This window comes from Metarhizium robertsii (assembly GCF_000187425.2).
Source record: "Metarhizium robertsii ARSEF 23 chromosome Unknown MAA_Scf_3, whole genome shotgun sequence".
Classification (NCBI taxonomy): Eukaryota; Fungi; Ascomycota; class Sordariomycetes; order Hypocreales; family Clavicipitaceae; genus Metarhizium; species Metarhizium robertsii.
In genome coordinates this window covers 3,264,457-3,286,541 of record NW_011942171.1, presented here as the reverse complement: position 1 = coordinate 3,286,541, position 22,085 = coordinate 3,264,457, and the positions used below count along the sequence as shown (strand labels likewise).

The 22,085-nt window shown below is 51.8% G+C and overlaps 10 protein-coding genes across 10 annotated transcripts; 6 read left to right on the top strand and 4 right to left on the bottom strand.

The window, feature by feature from the left end:
• Positions 1 to 352: 352 nt before the first annotated feature.
• MAA_03439 (RNA recognition motif domain protein) lies at positions 353 to 930 on the top strand (the record flags this gene model as incomplete). Its single annotated transcript, XM_007821437.1, has 2 exons — positions 353 to 418; positions 469 to 930. 2 exons carry the CDS (start codon positions 353 to 355, stop codon positions 928 to 930), a joined length of 528 nt encoding a protein of 175 aa, XP_007819628.1.
• Positions 931 to 1,340: 410 nt separating this feature from the next.
• MAA_03440 (Ribosomal protein L31, mitochondrial) lies at positions 1,341 to 1,729 on the bottom strand (the record flags this gene model as incomplete). The annotated part of the gene is made up of 2 exons (XM_007821438.1): positions 1,341 to 1,393; positions 1,450 to 1,729. The coding sequence occupies 2 exons, from the start codon at positions 1,727 to 1,729 to the stop codon at positions 1,341 to 1,343; spliced, it is 333 nt and encodes a 110-aa protein (XP_007819629.1).
• Positions 1,730 to 2,085: 356 nt separating this feature from the next.
• MAA_03441 (Sedlin) lies at positions 2,086 to 2,678 on the top strand (the record flags this gene model as incomplete). Its single annotated transcript, XM_007821439.1, has 2 exons — positions 2,086 to 2,270; positions 2,393 to 2,678. 2 exons carry the CDS (start codon positions 2,086 to 2,088, stop codon positions 2,676 to 2,678), a joined length of 471 nt encoding a protein of 156 aa, XP_007819630.1.
• A 432-nt stretch (positions 2,679 to 3,110) lies between these two features.
• Positions 3,111 to 3,644, bottom strand: MAA_03442 (Histone H4; the record flags this gene model as incomplete). Its single annotated transcript, XM_007821440.1, has 2 exons — positions 3,111 to 3,412; positions 3,635 to 3,644. 2 exons carry the CDS (start codon positions 3,642 to 3,644, stop codon positions 3,111 to 3,113), a joined length of 312 nt encoding a protein of 103 aa, XP_007819631.1.
• A 1,611-nt stretch (positions 3,645 to 5,255) lies between these two features.
• Positions 5,256 to 7,995, bottom strand: MAA_03443 (Tetratricopeptide repeat protein; the record flags this gene model as incomplete). Its single annotated transcript, XM_007821441.1, has 2 exons — positions 5,256 to 5,348; positions 5,566 to 7,995. The coding sequence occupies 2 exons, from the start codon at positions 7,993 to 7,995 to the stop codon at positions 5,256 to 5,258; spliced, it is 2,523 nt and encodes an 840-aa protein (XP_007819632.1).
• A 1,244-nt stretch (positions 7,996 to 9,239) lies between these two features.
• Positions 9,240 to 9,725, top strand: MAA_03444 (uncharacterized protein; the record flags this gene model as incomplete). Its single annotated transcript, XM_007821442.1, has 1 exon — positions 9,240 to 9,725. One exon carries the CDS (start codon positions 9,240 to 9,242, stop codon positions 9,723 to 9,725), a length of 486 nt encoding a protein of 161 aa, XP_007819633.1.
• A 187-nt stretch (positions 9,726 to 9,912) lies between these two features.
• Positions 9,913 to 10,625, bottom strand: MAA_03445 (uncharacterized protein; the record flags this gene model as incomplete). The annotated part of the gene is made up of 2 exons (XM_007821443.1): positions 9,913 to 10,421; positions 10,493 to 10,625. The coding sequence occupies 2 exons, from the start codon at positions 10,623 to 10,625 to the stop codon at positions 9,913 to 9,915; spliced, it is 642 nt and encodes a 213-aa protein (XP_007819634.1).
• Positions 10,626 to 11,844: 1,219 nt separating this feature from the next.
• Positions 11,845 to 12,815, top strand: MAA_03446 (Lipase, GDXG, active site protein; the record flags this gene model as incomplete). The annotated part of the gene is made up of 2 exons (XM_007821444.1): positions 11,845 to 11,941; positions 12,136 to 12,815. The coding sequence occupies 2 exons, from the start codon at positions 11,845 to 11,847 to the stop codon at positions 12,813 to 12,815; spliced, it is 777 nt and encodes a 258-aa protein (XP_007819635.1).
• A 2,984-nt stretch (positions 12,816 to 15,799) lies between these two features.
• Positions 15,800 to 16,693, top strand: MAA_03447 (Histone-fold domain containing protein; the record flags this gene model as incomplete). The annotated part of the gene is made up of 1 exon (XM_007821445.1): positions 15,800 to 16,693. One exon carries the CDS (start codon positions 15,800 to 15,802, stop codon positions 16,691 to 16,693), a length of 894 nt encoding a protein of 297 aa, XP_007819636.1.
• A 1,756-nt stretch (positions 16,694 to 18,449) lies between these two features.
• MAA_03448 (phosphatidylinositol 4-kinase) lies at positions 18,450 to 21,723 on the top strand (the record flags this gene model as incomplete). Its single annotated transcript, XM_007821446.2, has 5 exons — positions 18,450 to 18,529; positions 18,642 to 18,828; positions 18,922 to 21,358; positions 21,417 to 21,621; positions 21,684 to 21,723. 5 exons carry the CDS (start codon positions 18,450 to 18,452, stop codon positions 21,721 to 21,723), a joined length of 2,949 nt encoding a protein of 982 aa, XP_007819637.2.
• Positions 21,724 to 22,085: the final 362 nt, after the last annotated feature.

The window sequence follows — 22,085 nt, the reverse complement described above, 5'->3', positions numbered from 1 at the left end:
CTTCAGTTCAACATGGAGAAGGACATATTTCAAAAACCTTTAAGTGAAATAAATTAGATTGCGACTAGCAGGAAGCTATTTATTAAATCATCTCCCGCCATCCCATTGCCACCACTGGTGATGGTCTTGCAACACATTGCCTGTCTTTCCCATTATAGCAAGAGATGTGGGTCCAGGACCCTCGACCAAGGACTCGACCAACCTCAGCCTTTCGCCCAACCTCGAATGTAAATTACCATGATAGTTCTGGCACCTCGCGCAACGTAGTCACCGGACAGCCCGATTGCACCTTCAGACACCCTCATCATCTCTATACCTCACACAAGGGTTCTCCATCCGTGCGAACCTCAAAATGCGTCACGATACCAGAAGCACAGTCGACCGCCTCGACCGCCCCAGCGCATACTACAACAGCAGAGTTCGTCGCCTTCTCGCCTCCCACCTCTCACCAGCTAACCACTTAGCCAGAACAAGCGCAGACGCGACCGGGATGACGACACCGCTAACGGAGATGCCCCCGCCGAACCGCCTGTCGACCCTCTGGCCAACGCAACTACTCTCTACGTCGGCAACCTCTCATTTTACACGACTGAAGAGCAGGTCTACGAGCTCTTTTCCAAATGCGGCGAGATCAAACGTCTCGTCATGGGGCTAGACCGCTTTCAAAAGACACCCTGCGGATTCTGCTTTGTCGAATACTACACACACCAGGATGCCCTGGACTGCATGAAGTACATTGGCGGTACGAAACTCGACGAACGCATCATCCGAACAGATTTGGATCCTGGGTTTGAAGAGGGCAGGCAGTATGGAAGGGGCAAGAGTGGTGGACAGGTGAGAGATGAGTATCGAGAGGACTTTGACGAGGGGCGAGGTGGTATTGGCCGAGCTTTGCAGAGGGACTATGAGGAAGAGGATCGGTATAGGTAATGCTTGGCAGGGGGAGAACTGGTATTCAGTGGCATATATTGATACCCGGTAGAAGGGCTTATGTAAAATTCAACACGATCATGATTTGAAGCGGACCACACCACGGGCTGGTCGACGTTGGCACCGCGAAGCAGCGTAACTTGGATGTTGAACTTTGTAGTGATATGACCGAAAATTATAGACAAAGGCGCCGTTCTAATGATACAAGTACATTGTCTCTGCAATGTAGTTCTTTCCACAGTTCTATACATCAGCCAGCATCTGCTCATGATCTGACCATCTTCCGACCCGACCCAATCGGATTCCACAGTGTTGATACAAGGCAATTCAATCCCCAGCCCTTGATTTCCCACCCTTCCCAGCGTTCGTGTCCCCCCCTCACATCTATCATCGATCGAGAGTAGAACTTCTTAATAACCGGGGGGGTTGACTCTCTGCGACACCCTCGTCCACTTGGGCAATTCTACAAGGGAAAACGTTAGCCAGATCCTCTCCTACCTCTAGAGCAGAGAAACATACTGTGAATCCCCTTCCTGTACCGCTTCGCCTTGCGGTCAAACAAGGTATATTTATCCTTGGGCAGCATCTCCGCCTCAGTCGGCATCTCGGCCTTCCACCGCTCCAACGCCTCGAGCGTCTGTCCCTTCTTTGCAAGAGCCGAATCCAGCGTGGCCACGACGCTATCCACCGCACGGAGCCGTAACCTGTGTCTGCGCTTCTGGAACCTCGACAGGCGCCAGGGGATTTTCCACAGCAGACCGCCCGACAGCGGGTTTGTTATTCTGAACGGGCCGAACATGGCGGGTCTGTCTCCTCAATTCGTATTTTCTCAGCGGTATCTAGCGATATTATTTTTTTTCGAGTTCGTGGGGAGGTGTTTGCGCAGGACTCAATCGACGCCTGATGAAGATGGCGGCGGAAACTTTTCAGCCGAGCCGTATGAAGCTGCCCGCTGGCTGCGACTGTGGAGCGGAATAATTGCGGCTCCCGCTGGACACTGGCACACACCCGCCCCGCCTGCAGCAGCAAGGGCAAAACACCACCAGACACCAGCTTCAATTGACTCCTTTGCCGTCGATGGTAGTTGACGCGACGGAGAACTCCCCCAATCCGCCGTTTTCTTCGCGCCGGCTTCGCGAATGACCCCCGTCCGTCATGAGCTACTACTTCGCCATTGTCGGCGCCCAGGACAACCCCCTCTTTGAGTACGAATTCGGCACGTCCAAGCAGGGCGGCGATGGACAGTCCCGATTCTCGGATCAGCTCCGCCACTTGAACCAGTTCATTCTGCATTCGAGTCTAGATATAGCCGAGGAGGTGCAATGGGCACAAGGACAAATGTACGGTCCCCCCTCGAGTCCACAAGGGAGAGAAACGCAACATGCGCAAATACGGGCTGTCGCCTTTCTTTCGTCTTGCAGCCGCTGATGGATGGAAACAGGTACCTGAAATGTATTGACAGATTCTTCAACAACTACATATCGTGTTTCGTCACCGGCGCCAACGTCAAATTCCTCTTGCTCCATCAACCCACCATGCCCACGTCCACGAGCTCGTCGCGATCATCAACTGCTATTGGCGCCAACCCGACGAGTCCAGCGACGGAAGAGGCTATCAAGATGTTCTTCACCGAGGTCTATGACAACTGGGTAAAGGCTGTCATGAATCCGTTTTACAGGGCAAATACAGAGGTCACGAGTCCCGTGTTTAGGGCGAGAGTTGCGGCAGCAGGGCGGAAGTATCTGTAGTTTTAGTACACGTAGGGTGCTTGTTTGCACGGGCTATGAGACCATGATACCCACGGTAAATCAATCAAGACTTCATTATTGGCGTAAATTTTAGGCAGCAACACACGGCTCAAGAGCAAATTTTCGCTGAACATTTTGAACATGGCACAGAAGATTATTGGAAATTTCCATGTGGTATTCATCTTAAAAGGTCGTCCATCTGCCTGTCGGGACGCCTGCATGATTTCTCGTAAACCCAGTTCGTCTCCCCCCAACGCCAAAAAGCAAAGTACATAGTTCCCATGTTGCAACGCACCGAAACCATTCTCCACTCGGTTTCCCAGTCCTGCCCAATTCCAATTCTGCCTGCCACGCCCATGTAGTGTATGATGTACAGAAGCCAGGCCAATATAACGTGAATGTAAAGCCAGAAACGGAGGCATAAAGCGATATTTAACCACCGAAACCGTACAGGGTTCGGCCCTGTCGCTTCAGAGCATAGACAACGTCAAGAGAAGTGACGGTCTTGCGCTTGGCGTGCTCAGTATAGGTGACGGCGTCGCGGATGACACCCTCGAGGAAAGTCTTGAGAACAGTACGGGTTTCTTCGTAGATCATGGCGGAAATACGCTTGACACCACCACGACGAGCGAGACGTCGGATAGCGGGCTTAGTGATACCCTGGATGTTGTCACGAAGAATCTTTCGGTGACGCTTGGCACCGCCCTTGCCGAGGCCCTTGCCGCCCTTGCCGCCTGTTGGAGATGCCAGTTAGCACGGGTGCAAGTAATTTGGGCCATGATTCATGATGCTTTTGAACCCCGGTCATGCAGATAGGTGTCTCTTATGATGAAAGTCTGAAGCCATTCAACCGAGTCCTTGCAGGCCCGAAGACTTGCGGAACTTGTTGGGCAAGGATGCAGGCCTCAGAAGCATCAAATGAAACTCCATAAATTAAAAATAGAAAAGTCACTTACGTCCAGTCATATTGATAGATGTAGATGTGAGGTCTTGGAGATGTATCTAGACGTGTCGCGTTGTCGCGTTGATGACGTTGAGTCAAATGCAAAGTAGAGTGTAAAGTGAGAGAGGGTGTGCGTAAGAGGGAAATCAGAAGCGGGGAGACCAACGGGGGGCGCGCGAGGGGGAGGGCAAGATAAATACGTGGATGGAATCAGTCACGCTGGCCGAGTCGCGCGCCCGAGGGACTTTCAAAACACAGATCAGTAACGTGGAGAACAGGTGGGAAAACAGCGAAAATGCGCCGTGTTATTTTCCCTTTCCTGGGGCCAATTCGGGAAATGTGTTTGGCGCTAGTCCTGATATGGGGTGGGCGTGTGTCTGCGCTCTGTCAAGTTGCAGTGACTTGGGTGCATGGGTGCATGGGCTGACCGCAAGTACCTGCTGATTTGTGAATTTAATCAGCCATGTACTCCTCGCTCCTTGCCTCTTCGTGCGTGTACCTCTGTTATTGCGGAGGCCACCAAGCATCGTCCTATGCTGCATGTGGGGCTGCACCTGAGTGATCTGGCTCCCGAAATTGGATGACTGATCTGGAGCTTGCAGCGAACTCGTCGGCTGCACGCGTACTAGGTACCGGAGCACTCTCTCCTAGGGAGCTTGGGAGGTGAGCGACAAGCCACATGCGACGCCACAGCATTTCTTAGGGTAAGCTCGCAGCCACAAGTCAATGCTCCTACTCCGTGCGCTACCTGTGAATTCATCAGTTTTACGGAGCACCTACGGAGCACCCCGTAGTCCCTGCCAGGGAATGACAACGGTCGACGGTCCTTCAATGTTGACCTTGGGTCATGCCATCAACTGCCTGCGGGCTAGCTCGGTAACCGTAGTCTTTCCCTCTATCCGCTGGGCATGACAATTCGCTTTCTACAAAGGCCAGGTCTCCTCGAAACGTTTCATCATTGCGGTCGAGACTTGTTCGGCGATCAACGACAGCTTTGGCTGTTCTCTTTAGGTGCTTGGTTTTCCTGTTCTGAGCGAGCTCGCTCCTAGGGATCAGACCTTGCTTTTCAACATGGATTTTATGGCATCCTGGCTTCTTCTACTTTTTTACGTTGTTTTTTAAGTTAATCTAAATAGTCATTCAAGTATCATGCAAGCATTGTATGTGGCAAACACAATATATTAGACGTACTAAGGCCAGGAAACCGTAAATACCACGTAATACACATCGCGATGCGTGAGACACTAGCAGGATTGGTGATTCATCGCCAGGCGCCGGCAAAGATGGTCTCACTGGCTTCTTCTACGCTAAGCAGTGATAAATCCTCGACTGGGCGCACGCTCTTGGCAACAATGTACAATTCGATGCTATATACCATACCGCATTTATTGATACACACAACAACCGGCAACCCAAACCCGTCTCCTGTCCACTCAGCGCCAGTCCCTATCCAAGCCGACTTGCTATGACTCCCGCCTAACTAAAAAGTTGAAAGCGCCAAAAAGCAAAAGTTCACAACGCCAGTGCCATGCCGTATCATGCCATGCAACATGTTCATCCCAATCCGTATGCCCCGCTGCCACGAGCTGGGCCAGCTTTCTATTCCAACTTGCAGCTCCGTTTCCTTTGGCTTCCTATCCATTGCACAGGCAGAATTCGATGATGCTGTCGTCGCCGTTGTCATCGATAAAAGCTCCTGAGTAGAACGCCGCTGCTTTTGCCCATGACTACGTTTGTGACTTGCCCAGAGAAACCGTTGGTAAGCCTCATTTCGATTACTCGTGACATCATGCCATCATTGAATCATCCATCGGTACATCTTCTTCAAAACTTTCAATTGCTTCTTTAATCTTTGGTCCAGCCTAAAAAAGTCATGTCAGAAAACAACCGGCTACAACGGGGAAAAAATGATGTAAAAAAAAGAGACAGGGGGTAAGTGCTCACCTTCGGATCCAGCGCTAGGGCAATGGTAAAGTGTCGAACGGCCAACTGCCTCTCATTCGTACTCCTATACAAAGTTCCAAGCAGGAAGTGAACAGTAGCCTCATCAGGAGCCAGGTCTTTCAAAATCATGAGTTCCTTTTGCGCTGCTTCAATCTGCCCAACAGTAAGCAAAGCTCGGGCCTTCTTGTACCGAGTTTGTGCTGCTCTTGGCGCCAGCTCTGCCGCCTTAGTGTAAGCATGTAATGCTTGTACCATCTGCTTTTGCTTCTCTAGAACACCTCCCATGCAGCAAATTAGTACAGCATTATTAGGGTTGATAGTTTGTGCTGCGTAATAATGATCGTAGGCTTTCTCATAGGCGCCAAGTCGCTCCTGGACTCTGCCGATACCATAATATGCGTTGTAGTGCCTTCTGTCAGCAGCAATAGCCTGGCGATACGCCGTAAGGGCCTTGTCATACTCTTCGTTGGTAACGTGTTCGTGGCCTTGAAGTGTAAAGGCGTATGCAAACTTGGGGTCCAGTTGAGTAGCTCGTTTGAAGCAACGAAGCGCTTGTTCGGGGTCTCGTGCTAAAGACCAAGCATTGCCCAATGCACACCAAGCCTGTGGCGAGTGCCATGCCGAGTCGACCAGTTCATGCGCCAGGAAGGAGAGATCGGTTTCTCGTTTCAGGTGCCACAGTATGGTCGAGTACACTTCCATGTCCTGGAGGCGAGATGGGGCCTGTACTCGCATTCTGCGGAAGAATTTTTCCGCTTCCGCGTAAGCTGCTTGCTCGTAGTGAGAGCGGCCCAGCTGGGAGAGGACCCATGGGGTCCCCTGTTGGGCAGATGGAAGGGAGCTGAAGGCCTGAATCGCATCCTGGCATTGAAACCTTGAAAGAGCGTAGTAGCCATTGCCCAGCTTTTTCATAAGATCCAGGGTCCACTTAAGCGCTTCTTCGACCTTGACAGTATCCGGCTCTATTGTTTTGGACGGCGCTGGCGGTGGCGCTGGTTCCCTTGTTCTTGAGGACTCTCCGTGATCTATGTCGGCTTGGTCATCCACAGGTTTTCTATTTCCACTCACAACTCTGCCGACGCTGGAACCACTGGAACCTGGTCGCATGATGCGTGACACCGGGGGCCTAGCCTTTTTTAACTCACGCCCAGCCGACGTGCCTATTGTCGCTGCCCCAGAGTTAGCTTTTGTAGACGGCTTAAACATGTTAAGCCTAGCACTCCGTCTAGTCATATGCTCGTCCGTGTTTGTCGATCTTGGGACTGGGTGACCTGACAAGGTACGCTTTCTTTCAGTCGCGGCTATATGCCCAGCTCTGGTACTGGTCGTTGTTGCTGTTGCGGTTGCTGTCGCTGGACCATCGGGCACAGTCTCCACGGCATGCTGCTCCTGGCCAGGTCTACCGTTCCTCTTCGTCCCTAGTCTGTAGCTCATACGTGGCGGTGCATCCAATCCAGCATCAATGCCTTGAGCATTCCTAGTTCGCCTCGCAGGCGCCTGAGGTGGTTCCTGACCATATATGGGCCGAGTTGCTGTTGCATCGGACAGAGTTGAGAGCCCTGTCGGGGTTTCCATCCCTTCTACAATCGATGGGGGTTGGATATTCGCAGATGCTGCGAGTCGTAATCGAGCACTCTGGATCTTAGACATGAAGTCGTTTTCCGGAGCCTCGGTAAACATGTCTACTACCGGGCTGCTCATTTCCGTAGATGAGAAGCCGATACTGAAAGGATCTGATCCCAAATCCGCAGGCATATTTCTCGCGGTTGATCGTTTCAACGACACTGCATCCACCGGTATTCCAGCTGACGCTGACGCTTCTCTCAGATGATCTATAACGCCTATACCGATGTCTGAATCGAAGCTCTGAAGCAAGCTCTCATTTGATCTAAAAATATTGGGAACGCGAACATTAATGCCCATATCGCAAAGAGCCGTAAACGCATCCCACATAAAGGGATTTTTCTTAAGCGAGTCCTCAAAACAGCTCACAGCCTTCTTCTTATCTCCGTAACCGCGGTGCAGCTTTCCAAGCAGGCAAAGAAGAGCAGGAGTGTCCGGAAATGCTGCTCGCGTTGTAGCTGTGTGTTTCCCAAGGCTGCATTTCTGTGGCCATAGGGACTTGGACTTCTCAAGGGCCACGATACCATCCTTGTATCGTTCTAGCGCTAGACACGCCTGAGCGAAAACCCAAGTACACCCCAGGTTGACCCCTCGGTATCCCATGGGTTTCGATATATCATACGCAGACCGGTAGTCACCCAGCCGCAGATGAGAAAGTGAATAGAGATATGCAGCATCAGTTGCTTTGGGATCTTGGGCGGCAAATCGCTCGGCAAAAAACAGCGCGTTGTCGTAGGAGGCATTGTCAAGATGATAATAGATCACCTGTCGCAGGAGGCCCCCAACGGCCGCCGGGTTTGGCGCCATTCCGGGTCAGGCCACGCTCCCGGGTGAACGAAACAGAGGGGCTCGTCAGGCAATTGCCAATCGGTGGAAGAATTATCAAGATGAGGGTGCCATGGGGAGCCGCCGACCTGAGGCGGATATCCAGGCACTTTGGACGCGAACAATTGGGCCCTGTGGGCGTAATCGAAATAGAGAGCTACCCGATGGCGAAATTTCGACCCTGTCTGCTGGCTCGTGAGGCGCAACGGCTACGTCGTCAGTCGTGGTTGTCGTCGAGATAACGGTGGTGTTTTGTTGTTGTGAACAAGATGCACAACCGCTCCACCAAAATAAACGCCGGCAGCGAAAGGTCGTCGTACTTTGCACCCTCAGGAACGGGCAGTGAGAAGCCAAAATTCGTTCAGGGATATCGACAGAGGCACGCTGGATCGTCAAAGCCTGGAAATAAAGAGTCGACAGGCAAGGCGAGAAAATTCCGATGGCCTTGGGTCGAGTATTGATGAGCTCAAAAACGGTGGGTCCCCGGCCAACGCCTTCTAGGTTCAGGACTTTTAGGCGTGCGGTGCGTGCGAGGGACGATTCCGGCGACAATACATGACAGCGCAAGGGAGAGAGGGCTTCGTAATACGAGACGGAAAAAAATTGAAGACGCGTGAGTCGCAGCAGGCCCTCAAGCTTAACCAAAGCTATTCCCGCTCTCGCCGAGCCGGGTGCGCAGGTCTGTTAGTAAAATAGCCACGGCGCTGATGAGCGACGGAACGCAGGAGGCAAAGTCCAGTGGTGGGAGCAACAGATGACATCTGGATGAGGTGAGCAGCCGGCCAAGCAACCAGCCTCGCCTCCAGGTTGCCCAAAAGGCGCGCAGTTGCTGTGGTGGCAGACGCTTGATTGGATGAGAGGCGCTGCAGCGTTGCTTGCCCGGCAACAGAGACAAGCTGTGGATCCCTCCTTCCTTGCCTCAAAGGTCTTGCCGCTCGCAGTGAGGCTGTTGGGGGCCGCCACAGCCTGGCGCCTAGGCAGGTACGATGCCCCATCACCCATCACGCAAGGTGGTTTCTGGCTGGTATGCAAAATTGCAGAATCGACATCATCGACCTCTCCAAAATTCCTCGGCCCACAAACCCGACGACATCTCTTATCTATCGCCACCTATATTTCTCACGCCCACTCCCAATCGCCTTCATTACAGCTTTTCCGCAGCCCCTCCTCTAAGGATAGTACCTGTCTATCTCACCTTCTCGCGCGCACACACGTGGACCGGCATAATGGCGCAAAAGGCAAAAAAGGACCGGGCCAAATCCAACTCATCAGCCCTCAACACCCTTCACATCGGCTCTCTGACCGTCAACGTGCTCTTTTTACTGTCGCATTTTCTCTTCCGTTCTCGCTCCCTCGTGGCCTACGGGCTATTCATCACACCTAGCATCATATGCGAGTACGTTCTGGAGATATCAGGCCGCCCCAAGTATGACGCCGCCACGGGAGCTCTCAAGACTGCTGGGGAGGACCTCTCTAACCCTGGCTTGACCGAGTACATGTTTGACGTTGTTTGGGTGACATGGGCATCTGCCATTGTCGTCATGCTGTTCGGCAATTGGGGATGGCTATTGTGGACAGTAGTCCCGGCCTATGGTGTATATCTGGGCTCGGGGCTGTTGGGCATGGGCAAGCAGAAGATGGCGGAGATGCAGGGCGGAAATGGTGGTACGGCTGCTCCTCAGGGCAACCGGAGAGCACGGAGGGCTGCTTAAGGGAAAGGAAATATGTAAATGTAAATGTGACAAAAGACGACTTGAAAGGCTGTCCTCCCAAAATGCCATCCGCGGCTTGTCAATGACTCTAGCGCCCTCACGCGGCCAGACTCTATCGCCAGCTCTATTCTTCAACTCAAGTAGACAGGCGTCATACTCAAGAGTGCAAGTATATACAACAGGCCCGTCAGAAATTTCGCCTCGGTCTCTCCCCCGACCACCGCTCCAACATATCATCGTCCACATCCCTCACCAAGACGTGAATATGCTCTAGCGCCCTTACACTCTGCAACGCAACCCAATTTTTAAACCAAAGAACCTTGTCCTCACCCCCCTCACCCAACGAGTCAATAAAATATCTCTTCACAAAAGCCTCCACCAAAGCTCTACTCTCGGGCGTCATATCTCCCTTATCGTCATCCGTCGCAATAAACGTACGCGTCCACACCACTATGTGTGTAATGTTGGACTCAAGCCCATATGGCCAGTCATTCAAGAGGACCTTGTAGTCCGACTCCTTGTCGAACGGGACATCAGACTCTGGCGAGAAGGGAGGCTGCCCCCACGACTTGGGTAGTCGGTTGGCGAGGAGGTACTGCGTCATGCTGCCGTACTGGGCCTTGGTCTCAGCCGTCCATTTTATGTAGCGCTTCAGATCTGAGGGGACGCGTTTAAGCACGGAGAGATTGTTGGTCTCTATGGCCGAATCAGCAAAGCCCTGGAATACTTCTTGTTCGCCTGGTGAAGAGGGACGTGGTTCGCCATACCGATCACTTGCTTCAAGTCTTCCCAGTCGTGCTTTTGAAACTCCTCATCCGTCTGCGAAAGCACCCACTTGTCAACGTCTGTGAGAGGAAACGGCGCTTCCTCCCTCTGGCTGTTGGCTACATTGTCGCCCATTTTTCTCCGTTCAGCGCTGTCTGGGTTCTGAAGACGCTGTGGGCGGAATAGTACAGTGGCCGCCCGCCCAGCTGAAAAAAGCCGGAGTGTGTGTACGCGAAGGCTAGATGACCGTGTCAATGCTCACACATGTCCGTGAATTGAAATGATGCCCTTGTACGGAGTATTCACGGCCGCCCACGCATGCCAGCCTTGCTGAAGTCAGCGGTGAAAGTGCGCGGCGTCGTGCCCCAGGCCGTATTACCTAATGTCAATGGCATTAATGCGTCTTGATCCAAACATTGAAGAAACCACGACTAGTGCTGTTTCATCGGCATTCAACGCCCAAAGGCTTGATACTAAGTCGAGGCGAAATTACTCCCAAAACTTGGAAGCTAGTAGGAACTTATTCACTCGGGCACGTTATTTCCAGGGTGGTCTGGATCGGGGAGCTATAGTCGGCACCAACAAAAGTACAGCTGGTGTCCCGCTACGGCGTCACTAATCGACCTCTTTGCGCCGACGGTCCAATGTCCTCAAGCTCTCCTCCGACAAACATGTGACTGACTGTTGGTCTCAATGCTCTTTTTGCCAGCCTAGGGCTTTGAATAAACATCAAACAGCCATGGTCCCTTGGTGTTCCCTCATTGTTTTGATAAATTGACAATTCTTCACGTCTCGAATAAACACCCAGCACAGCAGGCCAGGGCCCTGAATTACGGCCGCCGTTACAAATTACAATGATCCTCGGTCCCGTTTCCCTCCTAGACTGCGTGGTCGCCGGAATCATAATCGCGCCCCAAATGCTCTTCACGGTCGGTCCTTTGGTTACTTTGACGGTTATCATCAGAATTCTGCCGTTTCTTTGTGAGTTCCGTCACAGATCCTCCCAGCTGTGTGTTTCTCTGGTGTGCCTCCGATCTGACCACGTCCAACAAAAAGTATTCAAACTCCCCTTTCATTTTCTCGCTCGATACGTCAAGCCTCGCTATGCACAGCCGTGGTTTATTGCCGAGTCCACTGTTTTTGAGGATATGGTGATTCGAATCGTCAGATATGGATTCATGAATCTTCCCGTCAGGGCGGCCAGGGTCCTCTTTTCGAAACAGTTTGCATATCCGTTCTTGAAATGGAGGATGTTCAGGAGCGGTCATTTTAGCTTTCCTGCCCACTTGCAGGAGACGGTCATTGAGCAGGTAAACTTTCCGAGGCTTGATGTACACTGATTGTAAAAAAAAAAATGTTGATTGGTAGACAGGGCAATACATCTACCGCGGGTCTTTGGATAAAGCATGATCCGGAGCAGGAACCCGATGTGGTGGTCTACTACATTCATGGTATGTGGAACTCACAACATCCAGGATACTAAATCCATTGCCGGAATATGTATGCTAAATTGCCTCTATGCTGACCAAGCACCTAGGTGGCGGTTTTGCGCTGGGCTCATGTTACTTTTACTTGGAGTTTTTACTATCGATGCATCACTTGCTCCTAAAATCTGGGTTTGAGAGTCCAGCTATTTTTGCCTTAGAATACTCACTCGCACCCGAGGAAACGCACCCGACTCAGGTCAACCAGGCCGTCCTTGGATACAGGCACGTTTTGGAAGACGTCAAAGACGCATCCAAGGTGTGCATCGCTGGAGACTCAGCCGGCGGGACTTTGACACTCAGTCTTCTTTTAGAGCTAGGGAAGAAAACGAATGAATTTCAACTGAACGGCGCGACGACACTCGCTGTCCCCAAATTGGCCGTCCTGATCTCACCCTGGATTACGCTCGTTTCAAACATTCACTACCCATCAGAGGTCGACTACCTAGAACGAGACACGTTGTGGAAGTACGGGAAGGCGTATAGAGGATCAGCGGTACATGACCCTATAGCATCACCCGGACTGTGTGAAGACGGAGACCTCTGGACAGCAGTTAGTCCACAGCGAGGATACTTCATCGTCTATGGGGAGGAAGAGACGCTTGCACCCGACGCAGAGGCATTCGTTCGTCATCAACGAAGAAACAAAATCGAAGTAGACGCCATGGAGTTCAAAGGCGGTATTCACGCATGGCCGGTGGCATCACTAATGCTGTCTGGAACATGGGATCGGCGGTTACAGGGACTCGAATCTATCGTCGGGCACGTTAGACAGAAGTTCATGAATGACATTGTCACAAGAAAGAAAAATACTATCTCTGACATAGAAGCATCAGATTAGATCAAGTTTAAAAAAAGAGTACAATCATAGACAGAACATGATATTTGCAGCTCAGGAACCAGAGCGGCCATCCAAGATGTGCTCGGCTTCGTCACCGCCACGTCGTCTCTGGGATTTATAAAGCTCATGATTTGCATCATCATAAATTCAACGCCGGCAGTGATAGATTACTTATGCACTGCCACCTTGGAAGAGAAGCAGTGGGGGACAATTCTTACCTCACGGAACTGATCTACCACTAAGCTATGTCGAGCCAGATGTCTCGCAGTGGTATCGCAGTGGTGCCTGACTATTAGACCATAGGCTCTGCTGGGATGGCATCCGTTATGATTATCTAACTTCATCAGTGGGAAGGAAACAGAATGCGGAGAAGCAGGCTTCAATCCAACTATGAATGGTGGGCAGTCCATGACAGGAGCCATATTACCTCAGGCAATAGCCAGGATGGGAGGCTGCAGTGGTGGCATGCAGGTTTCGCAGGTCGCAAGAGTTGTTAACCGCTTGGAGGACGTTCCGGTGCGTGTGCCTGATTTACGGCCGAAGAGAACAACGGCACCCAACGAGGCGGGATCCTGGAGCTCAAAGGAAGAGGAGCAAAAGACATTGCGCAAGTGAAGATCAAAGCTCGTCAAAAAGCTTTCCAGCTCTACGGAGTACGCTAGTACTCTAGCAGTGGGGCGGATCTGGCTCCAGTGGCACCTGAACATGTCGCTTGGGTTTCGGACGGAGTAAAAGCTGCCCAGGTTGACGCGCTGTTCGATTGACTTGGCTGATGGCCCTGTTGTTTAGCGTCAGCCGTTGAGGCTTTCCGTCTAAGCTGCTGGAAGAAAATGTGCAAGGACAGAGTGTGAAAATCTGGTGACTGAACTCAGACTACTCCGTAAGACGACAAATGGCGCCAAATGTGCGACATCCGTCCATGTCCAGATGTCAGCCATGGCGCTGTCGTCGCACCTGCTTGGAATCAGCAAGCGCCGGGTCGACATGGGAAAGCGCAAGTGAGGATACACGATGGCCTTACCGCTTTCGGCAGCAAGCACCCACCTGCACTGTTGACCCCTCTGCTAAATCCACCCCCAGTCTTGTGAACAGAGATGGAACAGTCCAGGCAGACGTCAACGGGTCCTCCACGGTCCTCCTCGGCCCTCCACGCCGTCCACGGTCATCCCATGGTCATCTGGCGCACGAATGACGGCAGCGTCGCAAAGTCTCACAGTCGCACAGATCCTCAAGGCTGTGAAGCTCACAGGTCCCAACTCCCAACTCCCCAGACGTCCGCCACACACACACCCCTCGCGATGCGCATATAAACGGTCAGCATTCCCTCAGCAATGCCGGGCCCGATCTGTGCTATAAGGATCCAGCCATGGCCCGCAAGCAAGCCGTTCGCGTGTGCACCCAACTCATCAAGACACGCCCTCCTCATCTGTGTCGGCCATACAATACCGGTCGCTGCCTTCAGTAGCCTTCCGTCACTTCTGCTTCTTGGTCCAGGCATCGCAAGACAAACAGGCAGACGAGCCGCAGCCGCAGCCGCACACAGATCTGGCACAAGGTGAAGGCATCATCGTGCATTTCATCTGGACCACGGACCGCGCACAGAGGACGGAGTAATACCACACGCCCCTCGCTGTTCCCAGCTCGCAGCTCCTAGCTCTGGCTTCGAGGCTGGGTACTACTTCAGTACAATACTTTGGATGGGGCGAGCCTTGTCTACAGACAAGACACACAAACCACGCACCTCACTCCCACCACAAAGACCCCTGGCCTCCTTACCCTTTCTGATCATTTCTCAGGTCCTTGATCTCTCCTGGGCCATACGCAATTTCAATTATAATTAACCTCCTGGCTAAGAGTTGCAACACGCCGCTGCATCGCGATTGCTCCCGTCGGCCCGCCTTACTTCCCACTTCGGAAGTCGCTAAGTGCGTCATTGTTGAGCCGTGAGAGGATCGACAGTAGCAACCAACATTAAACCATCTGCAGGGAAGGAGTCGCCTGGATCTCGTGTTCTGTTTAATCAGCGACTTTATAAGTCTCAGTCCAACATCCAACATCCGGATCTTCTCGGGTCGACGCCTGCTCTTTGGCTTTTGGCAGAAACATCTTCTACCGTAGCCGTGTATTATACCTTTGGCAAGAAATATTTGTCCGTTTCTGGGAATCCGCTAACATTTGGCGGAGTACAACTGTACTTTATCCAAGGACATATCTTCGCCACAGGGGCTGTACACCTTGGCATGGTCTAGTATTTTCTGTCATCTACTGCATTTTCCGCCAGCCTCACTTTACACACAAGTTCCATCGTCTGGGCCCTATTCGGGGTGGCCCTTATTGGGCGCCTGACATTCACGCATCCTGCCATAGTACAGCGTACCTGTACTTACACATCAGAACACCAGACCTTTATTGCGGATTACGGTGACATTGCGGAGCATATAGCCTGTACGCCATCGCTAGATCACTGGATAATTCGACACAGCAAAACATACATTCTCCGAGCTCGCTATTGGTCGACACGCGCAGTCCCCAGTGTCAAGGCCAAGCCGTCATAGATCAGTCAACCCCTAGGCCAGCCCTATCCCTATCGGCTGCTATAGAGGAGACGTCGCGATCATCGCTGCTGAGTACTGGTGCATTGGCGGTCATTTATACGAGGAGTGTATGTAAATGCACGCGTACAAGGCAGTTGAATTGGCATTATACAGCACTCCGCACACGTTATCAGGAGTGTCGACGTAAGGGATTGCTTCTTTCGACATCTACAGTCGTCGAGCCCAATCACATCTATTACGCCATTCACTCCATTGCCGAAAATTCGACTAATTTCCCAGCTAAATTTATCGCTTGCCGTTATAAGATCAAGCTTGCCGGTGTTCATAGGTCGGGGCGTAACCGTACCAGATAGCGCGCATTTAAAAGCTTCCAAGTTGTAAAGGAAGGGAAAGGGTCTGGTGGGCCCCCGCCAATACAAATAGCCGGCCATGTCGGGAGACGATTCCACCTCAAACTACGCGCCAAAGTCGCCCGACCTTTCTTCTTTTTATTCAAGCGGCTCCGGCCCCACCCAGCCTGCCTCACAACATCCTCTCGGCCACGGCCAAGGGCCAGGTCAATATAAAGTGCAGCCTCCCGCCTACACCTATGGCTCTTCCTACACTCCACCCATGCCGCAAACCTCGACATCTCTTCAGCAACAGCACATCAAGTCCAAGTTCCCAGCCTACTTTCCGCCCGTGCAGCAGCAATACTCACCACCGGGCCAGACCTCAAACCACTTAGCACCGCAGCCTCTGCAACAGGACCCTTACCGTCTACAACAGCCATACCTCGGCCAGGTGCATTCCGGACAAATCCAGCAGCGCCAGCACGAGCAGCCGCAGCTGCTGCAGTTTCAGCAAGAATACTCCCAAAAGTCGTCGCCGGAGTCACCAGGCTCAACCCGGCAGGCTGATTCAGAAATGCCTCCGCGAAGAGCTGCGGCGCAGCCGGCAGCCCCTGCCATTGAGCCATCACCGGTCAGGACCAAGTTCCCCACAGCAAGAATTAAACGCATCATGCAGGCCGATGAGGAAGTTGGCAAGGTTGCACAGCAGACTCCTATTGCTGTGGGCAAGGCCTTAGAACTGTTCATGATTCAACTGGTCACCAAAGGCGCCGAGGTTGCCAAGGACAAGGGATCAAAAAGAGTTACAGCACCCATGCTGAAGCAGGTTGTCGAAACTGACGACCAATGGGATTTCCTGCGGGAAATTGTTGGCCGTGTCGAAAATGAGAAGGAGGGGAGCAAATCCAAGGCTAAGGCTGAAAGTGACAGCGACGAGGACTCTGAGCCAAAGAAAAAGGGTCGAGGGGGCGGCCGTAGGAGGAAGGTATAGACGCGATAGGGTGCATTCCGTATTCGGTGTTGGATCATGGGCACGCATAATGACTGGAAATGGAAATATTGAAGCTTTGTATTTTGTTTTATTTTTCTCGGGGGAGAGTGAATTGGCGTTCGGGTAGGTTAGCATAAAACTTCTCGGGCGTTCGGGGCAGCTGTTGTTTCTTGGACGCGACACGGCGCGAACAGCACCACGCGATGAGGCATATTTGAAGAGTCGATAGTGTTGTGCGAGTTTGCCCTATCACGGCGTCAACGCTAGAATTTGACATGAGCCAAATTTGGCTATTTTGGCTCATTCCTGTGACACCGTATGGTTTTTTTTTTTTTTGTGTTTTTTTTTTTTTTATCTCCAGAGTTGCAGAGCTACCCTAGGCCCAACCCGAACAGAAACAAGTCGATTTACGCGCGCCGCCGGCCATTAATGTTCGCAGTAGCGATGGTCAAATTTCCAATAACTCCCCCGAGTCCTCGCGTGCAAATTTCTTGTGTATTTCCATGCTTGGGCCGCGTGTTATGCTATGTCCAGTGTTTCCACGGAGAGACAGCTGCTCAGTCTGGAGCTAGTGACCTCTTGACCACCCAACGACAAGGCGCATCAAGGACTGTATACTTAAGTACTTAAGTACTGTATGTAAGTGCGAAGAATATGTCAAGTACTCTATACTTCCTGCATGCATTTATTATTTTAAGGCCTATAAAAAACGACTTGGTGCGAGTTGAGCGTGCCACAGAAAATGATGCTGTCTCAAAAAAAAAAAAAAAAAAGGCTCGCGGTGAAATACTCCGTTTTGCATAGCATCTTGTATGTCTGGTATTCCCCCTCCCCCCACCTCTTTGCCGATCTTGTCGCGAGTCCCTCGTAAATTGTGGTGGAGCAGTGATCTCTTGAACTGGGGAGACTCGAGCAGGCCAACCCCAAGTTAGCAGGCGGGCCGTCTTGTCTCAGCAGTACCACGGGCGGTGAACCAGTCAACGTGCTGTTTGGTGCGAAGTCTCCTTTTATTAACCTGTCAACTGTGGACGATTCATGAGCCCGAGACGCCACGGACCGGGGACTAGAGGCAATATTCATGCGCGTCAGGGAAGCATAGCATGAACATAAACAGTCCAAACTGCTGCCGGGAAAGCTCTGGAAACAATCAAGGCAATGTTCCCAGCCAAATGCCAAGCTGTTCCAGTGTAAAGTATTGACTCAAGTACTGCCGGGCATTACTTGTCAATCACTAAGTAATTCTAACTAGTAGTAATCAGCAAACTGTGCCGCTGAACGACGTCAAATATTGTTCCTACACTGTAATCCACAACCCACACATCCAACAGCCATAAACACAATCCACCACCCTCTCACACCCCATGCAAGATCCCCATCTCATCCATCCCTCCAATCCGCGACCCCGTTGCATCAACGCTATCCGTCTTCGCACTGATCTGCTTCCTCTAGACCCGTCCCCCCTAACTGTACATACCACAGACGCAGACAGAGTCACAATCGCAATTGCTAGATGTTCTTGTTAGATTATTGCAACCAGAGCACCTCAAACACCGACCGGGCCAAGTCATCGAGCTTCAATCTCAACCCGTGACGTCGCCTTTGCCCCCTAGCCATGCGAACGAGCCACCTGTCTGTTGCAACCTTCTCCAGTTCAAGCTAGATGAGGCACCTCAGCCAACTTGCCTACTGCCGCTAGCTTGTCGCCTTGTCACCCTGACTCCTGTCCGCTCGTCTGCCCTGTCGAGACGAATCCCAAATGTCGTGGGACTTGCTTCAGAGATTTATCGAATCCGACGTCTTCAATTCGAATCCCTTTCTACCAGTCTCATACCTTTCGTGAGTGCCGCTCGTGTCCCTCGTGCTATCGAAGCACCTCCTCCGCTACGCGCTGCTGTATTCCGTCTTCTCCAACTGTAACATTCAGCTGACCTGCGTCACCTTGCCACAGGCGATACGCTGACCATGTGGGCATCCATTATGTTCTGTGCCAGAAACTGCGGCAATTCCCGTACGAGGATATCGAGTTCTTCTTGCCGCAGCTATGCCACCTTATAATCAGCGTCGATAATGAATCAATGGCCCTGGAGGAGTTTCTGCTGGATTTATGCGAGGAATCCGTGACTGCTGCTCTGCTGGTACGTGACCTACCCGACGCAACCGTAACCCGGTGGACGAATCGAACTGGGCCCAAGTCCAAACTAACGACGTTTTCCAATTGGATTATACAGACTTTCTGGCTCTTCCAGACGTACCTTTACGATCTTTCCTCGAATCCGCAGACCGGAGCTTTTCAAACCTGCCGGAGAGTATACAACAAAGTCCAGCACATTGTCTTTGGATTGGCAGATAGAGCACGGCACGAGAAGATCAAGGAGAATGTCTTGCCAGTGACTGTTTTGTCCAGCTTCGTCCTCGCCAGTGTTGCGATGCCCATGATTCCGAAGTGGGCGGGACCACTTGCGGTTGCACAGGCTCGGAAGCCTCAACCTGTTACCGAGCTTATTCCCGAAACCGACGAGCCTGTCAAAACTCCAACGAGAGCACAAACTGTAACGGGAGCGACGTCAAAATCTAGACGGGCTAAAGACGCTAAAAACCCAATCGCGTCCTTGCCTGGTGCTAATGGCCTCAAGGATGGTCGCCCTTCTCCCAGAAGCGTGCCTCATTTGCCCACATCAACCCCATTACAGAAAAGCAGAATCGTTTCTGAATCTAAACGACCGTCGGCGTTGGAGTTGGGATCCGTGGAAGCCCGACTCAGCTCTGCTTCATTGCCCCTACCTTCGCCACAAATGACGAGCCGTCCTTCGACTCCCGTGTCGGCTGGATTAACACTTCGATCAAACGAAAGCGGTATCCATCGGCGACACTCGCACAACACCAAGGCTGTTCCCGATCCTGCCGATCTGTCCCAAACTCATAAGACGAAACTTTTGCGCCAGCATTACTTCCGCTCCCAAACCCAATTCCTGACTGCCCTCGAGGGCATATCTAACCGCCTGGTAATAGTTCCTAAACAAGCGAGGATGAGCGCCTTGCGTGCTGAGTTGGCGCTCATTGCACGGGACTTGCCTGCCGAGGTTGACGTTCCTGTAATCTGCCCTCCAACCTTGGTCAATGGATCGCCTGGAAAGAGTCGCCATCACAGAATAGTGCGACTCAATCCTGCGGAGGCAACCGTCTTGAACAGTGCTGAGAAAGTGCCATATCTCATGATGGTAGAAGTTCTCAGAGAAGACTTCAGCTTTGACCCTGACACACCCGATAACAATCGACTTCTCACCAAACTATTAGATTCTAGTGGCAAGGCGCGCCGGCTTTTTGACTTATCATCCGAGACCCCAAAAATTATGCCAGTTGCACGGACACCTGAGCCCGTTGTCGACAGCGTTTTTGAACCCACTTCTGGGGATTTGGGAAGCTCGCCTTTGCTAATGCCAGAAGATGACACGTTCTCCAGACCAATGACGAAGCACCATCAAGTTCATACCTCGCAGCGATTGTCAAGTGGAGCTACGACCTCTTCTACGACGCTGGATGCTGCCACTCCTCGTACATCAGGGCAATCGACATCAAGATCCAGCAGTCCAGGATCGAGGCGCAAGATGACTCTCACCTTGCCAAGGAATGCCTCTGCAGATCAACCTGATTTCTCGGCCCTTGCGACTCATATGCGAACCGCATCTCAGATGCTTGCGCAACTTGATGCAACGAGTGGAAAGCGGCCTAGACAAGAAGTTGCTGCCATTCGTGCCAAGATAATTGCGAGTATGCAAAGCCTAGAAGAAAAGAGCTTCGACATGGACGAGCAAGGACCGACTTTTGACACCATCATTGCCAAGACAAATGCAGGCGCACCTTCAACGGGTAACCCGGATCTGGAAGAGGACGCCTCCATTGACCCGGCGATAAATGCTAGTGCAGGCAGGGAGCGAATGGAAAATGACTTCAAGACGGGGGGTGTTCAACGTCGTGGTGACCGTGACGACCCAAGTGCAGCCGTTTTTGGTGAGGCATGGGAAGCCAAAAAGGAACGTATTCGGAAGTCCTCCCCCTATGGCTGGATGAAGAACTGGGATCTCGTGAGCGTCATTGTCAAGACTGGTGCCGACTTAAGACAGGAAGCCTTTGCTTGCCAGCTGATCGACGTTTGCCACAAAATCTGGTTGGATGCTGGAGTCAACGTTTGGGTCAAGCTGATGCGCATCTTGGTTACGGGCGAGTCATCGGGTCTGATTGAGACCATTACCAACGGCGTGTCGCTCCACTCACTGAAGCGAAGTTTGACTCTTGCCTCAATTGAGTCCGGGCAGAACCCTCGGCATCGAATTGCCACCTTGAAGGACCACTTCGTAAAGGCTTTTGGCCAGTCAGATAGCGAGCCGTACAAAGCAGGTGTGGATGCCTTTAAGCGATCCCTCGCGGCTTACAGCGTCATCTCATATGTCTTGCAGCTCAAGGATCGGCACAATGGAAATGTTTTGATCGATAGTGAGGGGCATATTATTCACATTGATTTTGGCTTCATGCTGTCGAATTCTCCTGGATCGGTTGGCTTTGAGGCGGCGCCATTCAAGCTCACACACGAGTATGTGAATGTACTAGGGGGCTTGAACTCGCCAGACTATGATGACTACAAAAGGTTATGCAAGCAGGCATTTCAAGGTAGGCTCCCTGATGCGTTTGCTTGGACCCAATGTTGCTGTATTCTTACGTGTAGTAGCTCTCCGACGCTCAGCCGACAATATCATTGACCTGGTGGCTATGATGGGTCGAGATTCGAAGATGCCCTGCTTTTCTGTGGGCGTGGCTCAAGTGACAAATACCCTGAGGCAGCGTTTCCAGCTGCACTTGAGTGCCGATGAGGCAGAGCAGTTTGTTGAGACGGATTTGATTGCCAAGTCATTTGGAAGCTATTATACTCGTCTGTAAGTCTTTTGATGTATGGGGTAACCACGTCTGATTTCCTTGCTAATAAAGTTTATTTCAGCTACGATACCTTCCAATATAGAACTCAGGGCATTTACTAGCCAGCAAAGAAAGACTTTCCTGTGTTTCCTCTTCTCTTCTCTTCTCTTCTCCTCTCTTCCTTCTTTCAATAGCAAAGAAGATATGCGAGTCCGTTCCAAGGCCCAGGCGGCATCTCTTCTGAAATTTAGTACGGGAGGCTGTGTTGCTAGGGAATGTAGCGTACACAACGGCATATTTGGGAATTTTGTTTATATCTGCTGCATTGAGGCATTTGAGCGGCGTTGACATAGGGTGAACTTATGATTAGATGGCGGCACGCAAAAATGGAAGGAGACGGGACATTTCCGAGTGAAGTGGACGAGAAATCGACCCAAGGCACGAAGTAGTTGACCATATACAGCGCGGCGGTTTCTGTTCGGTC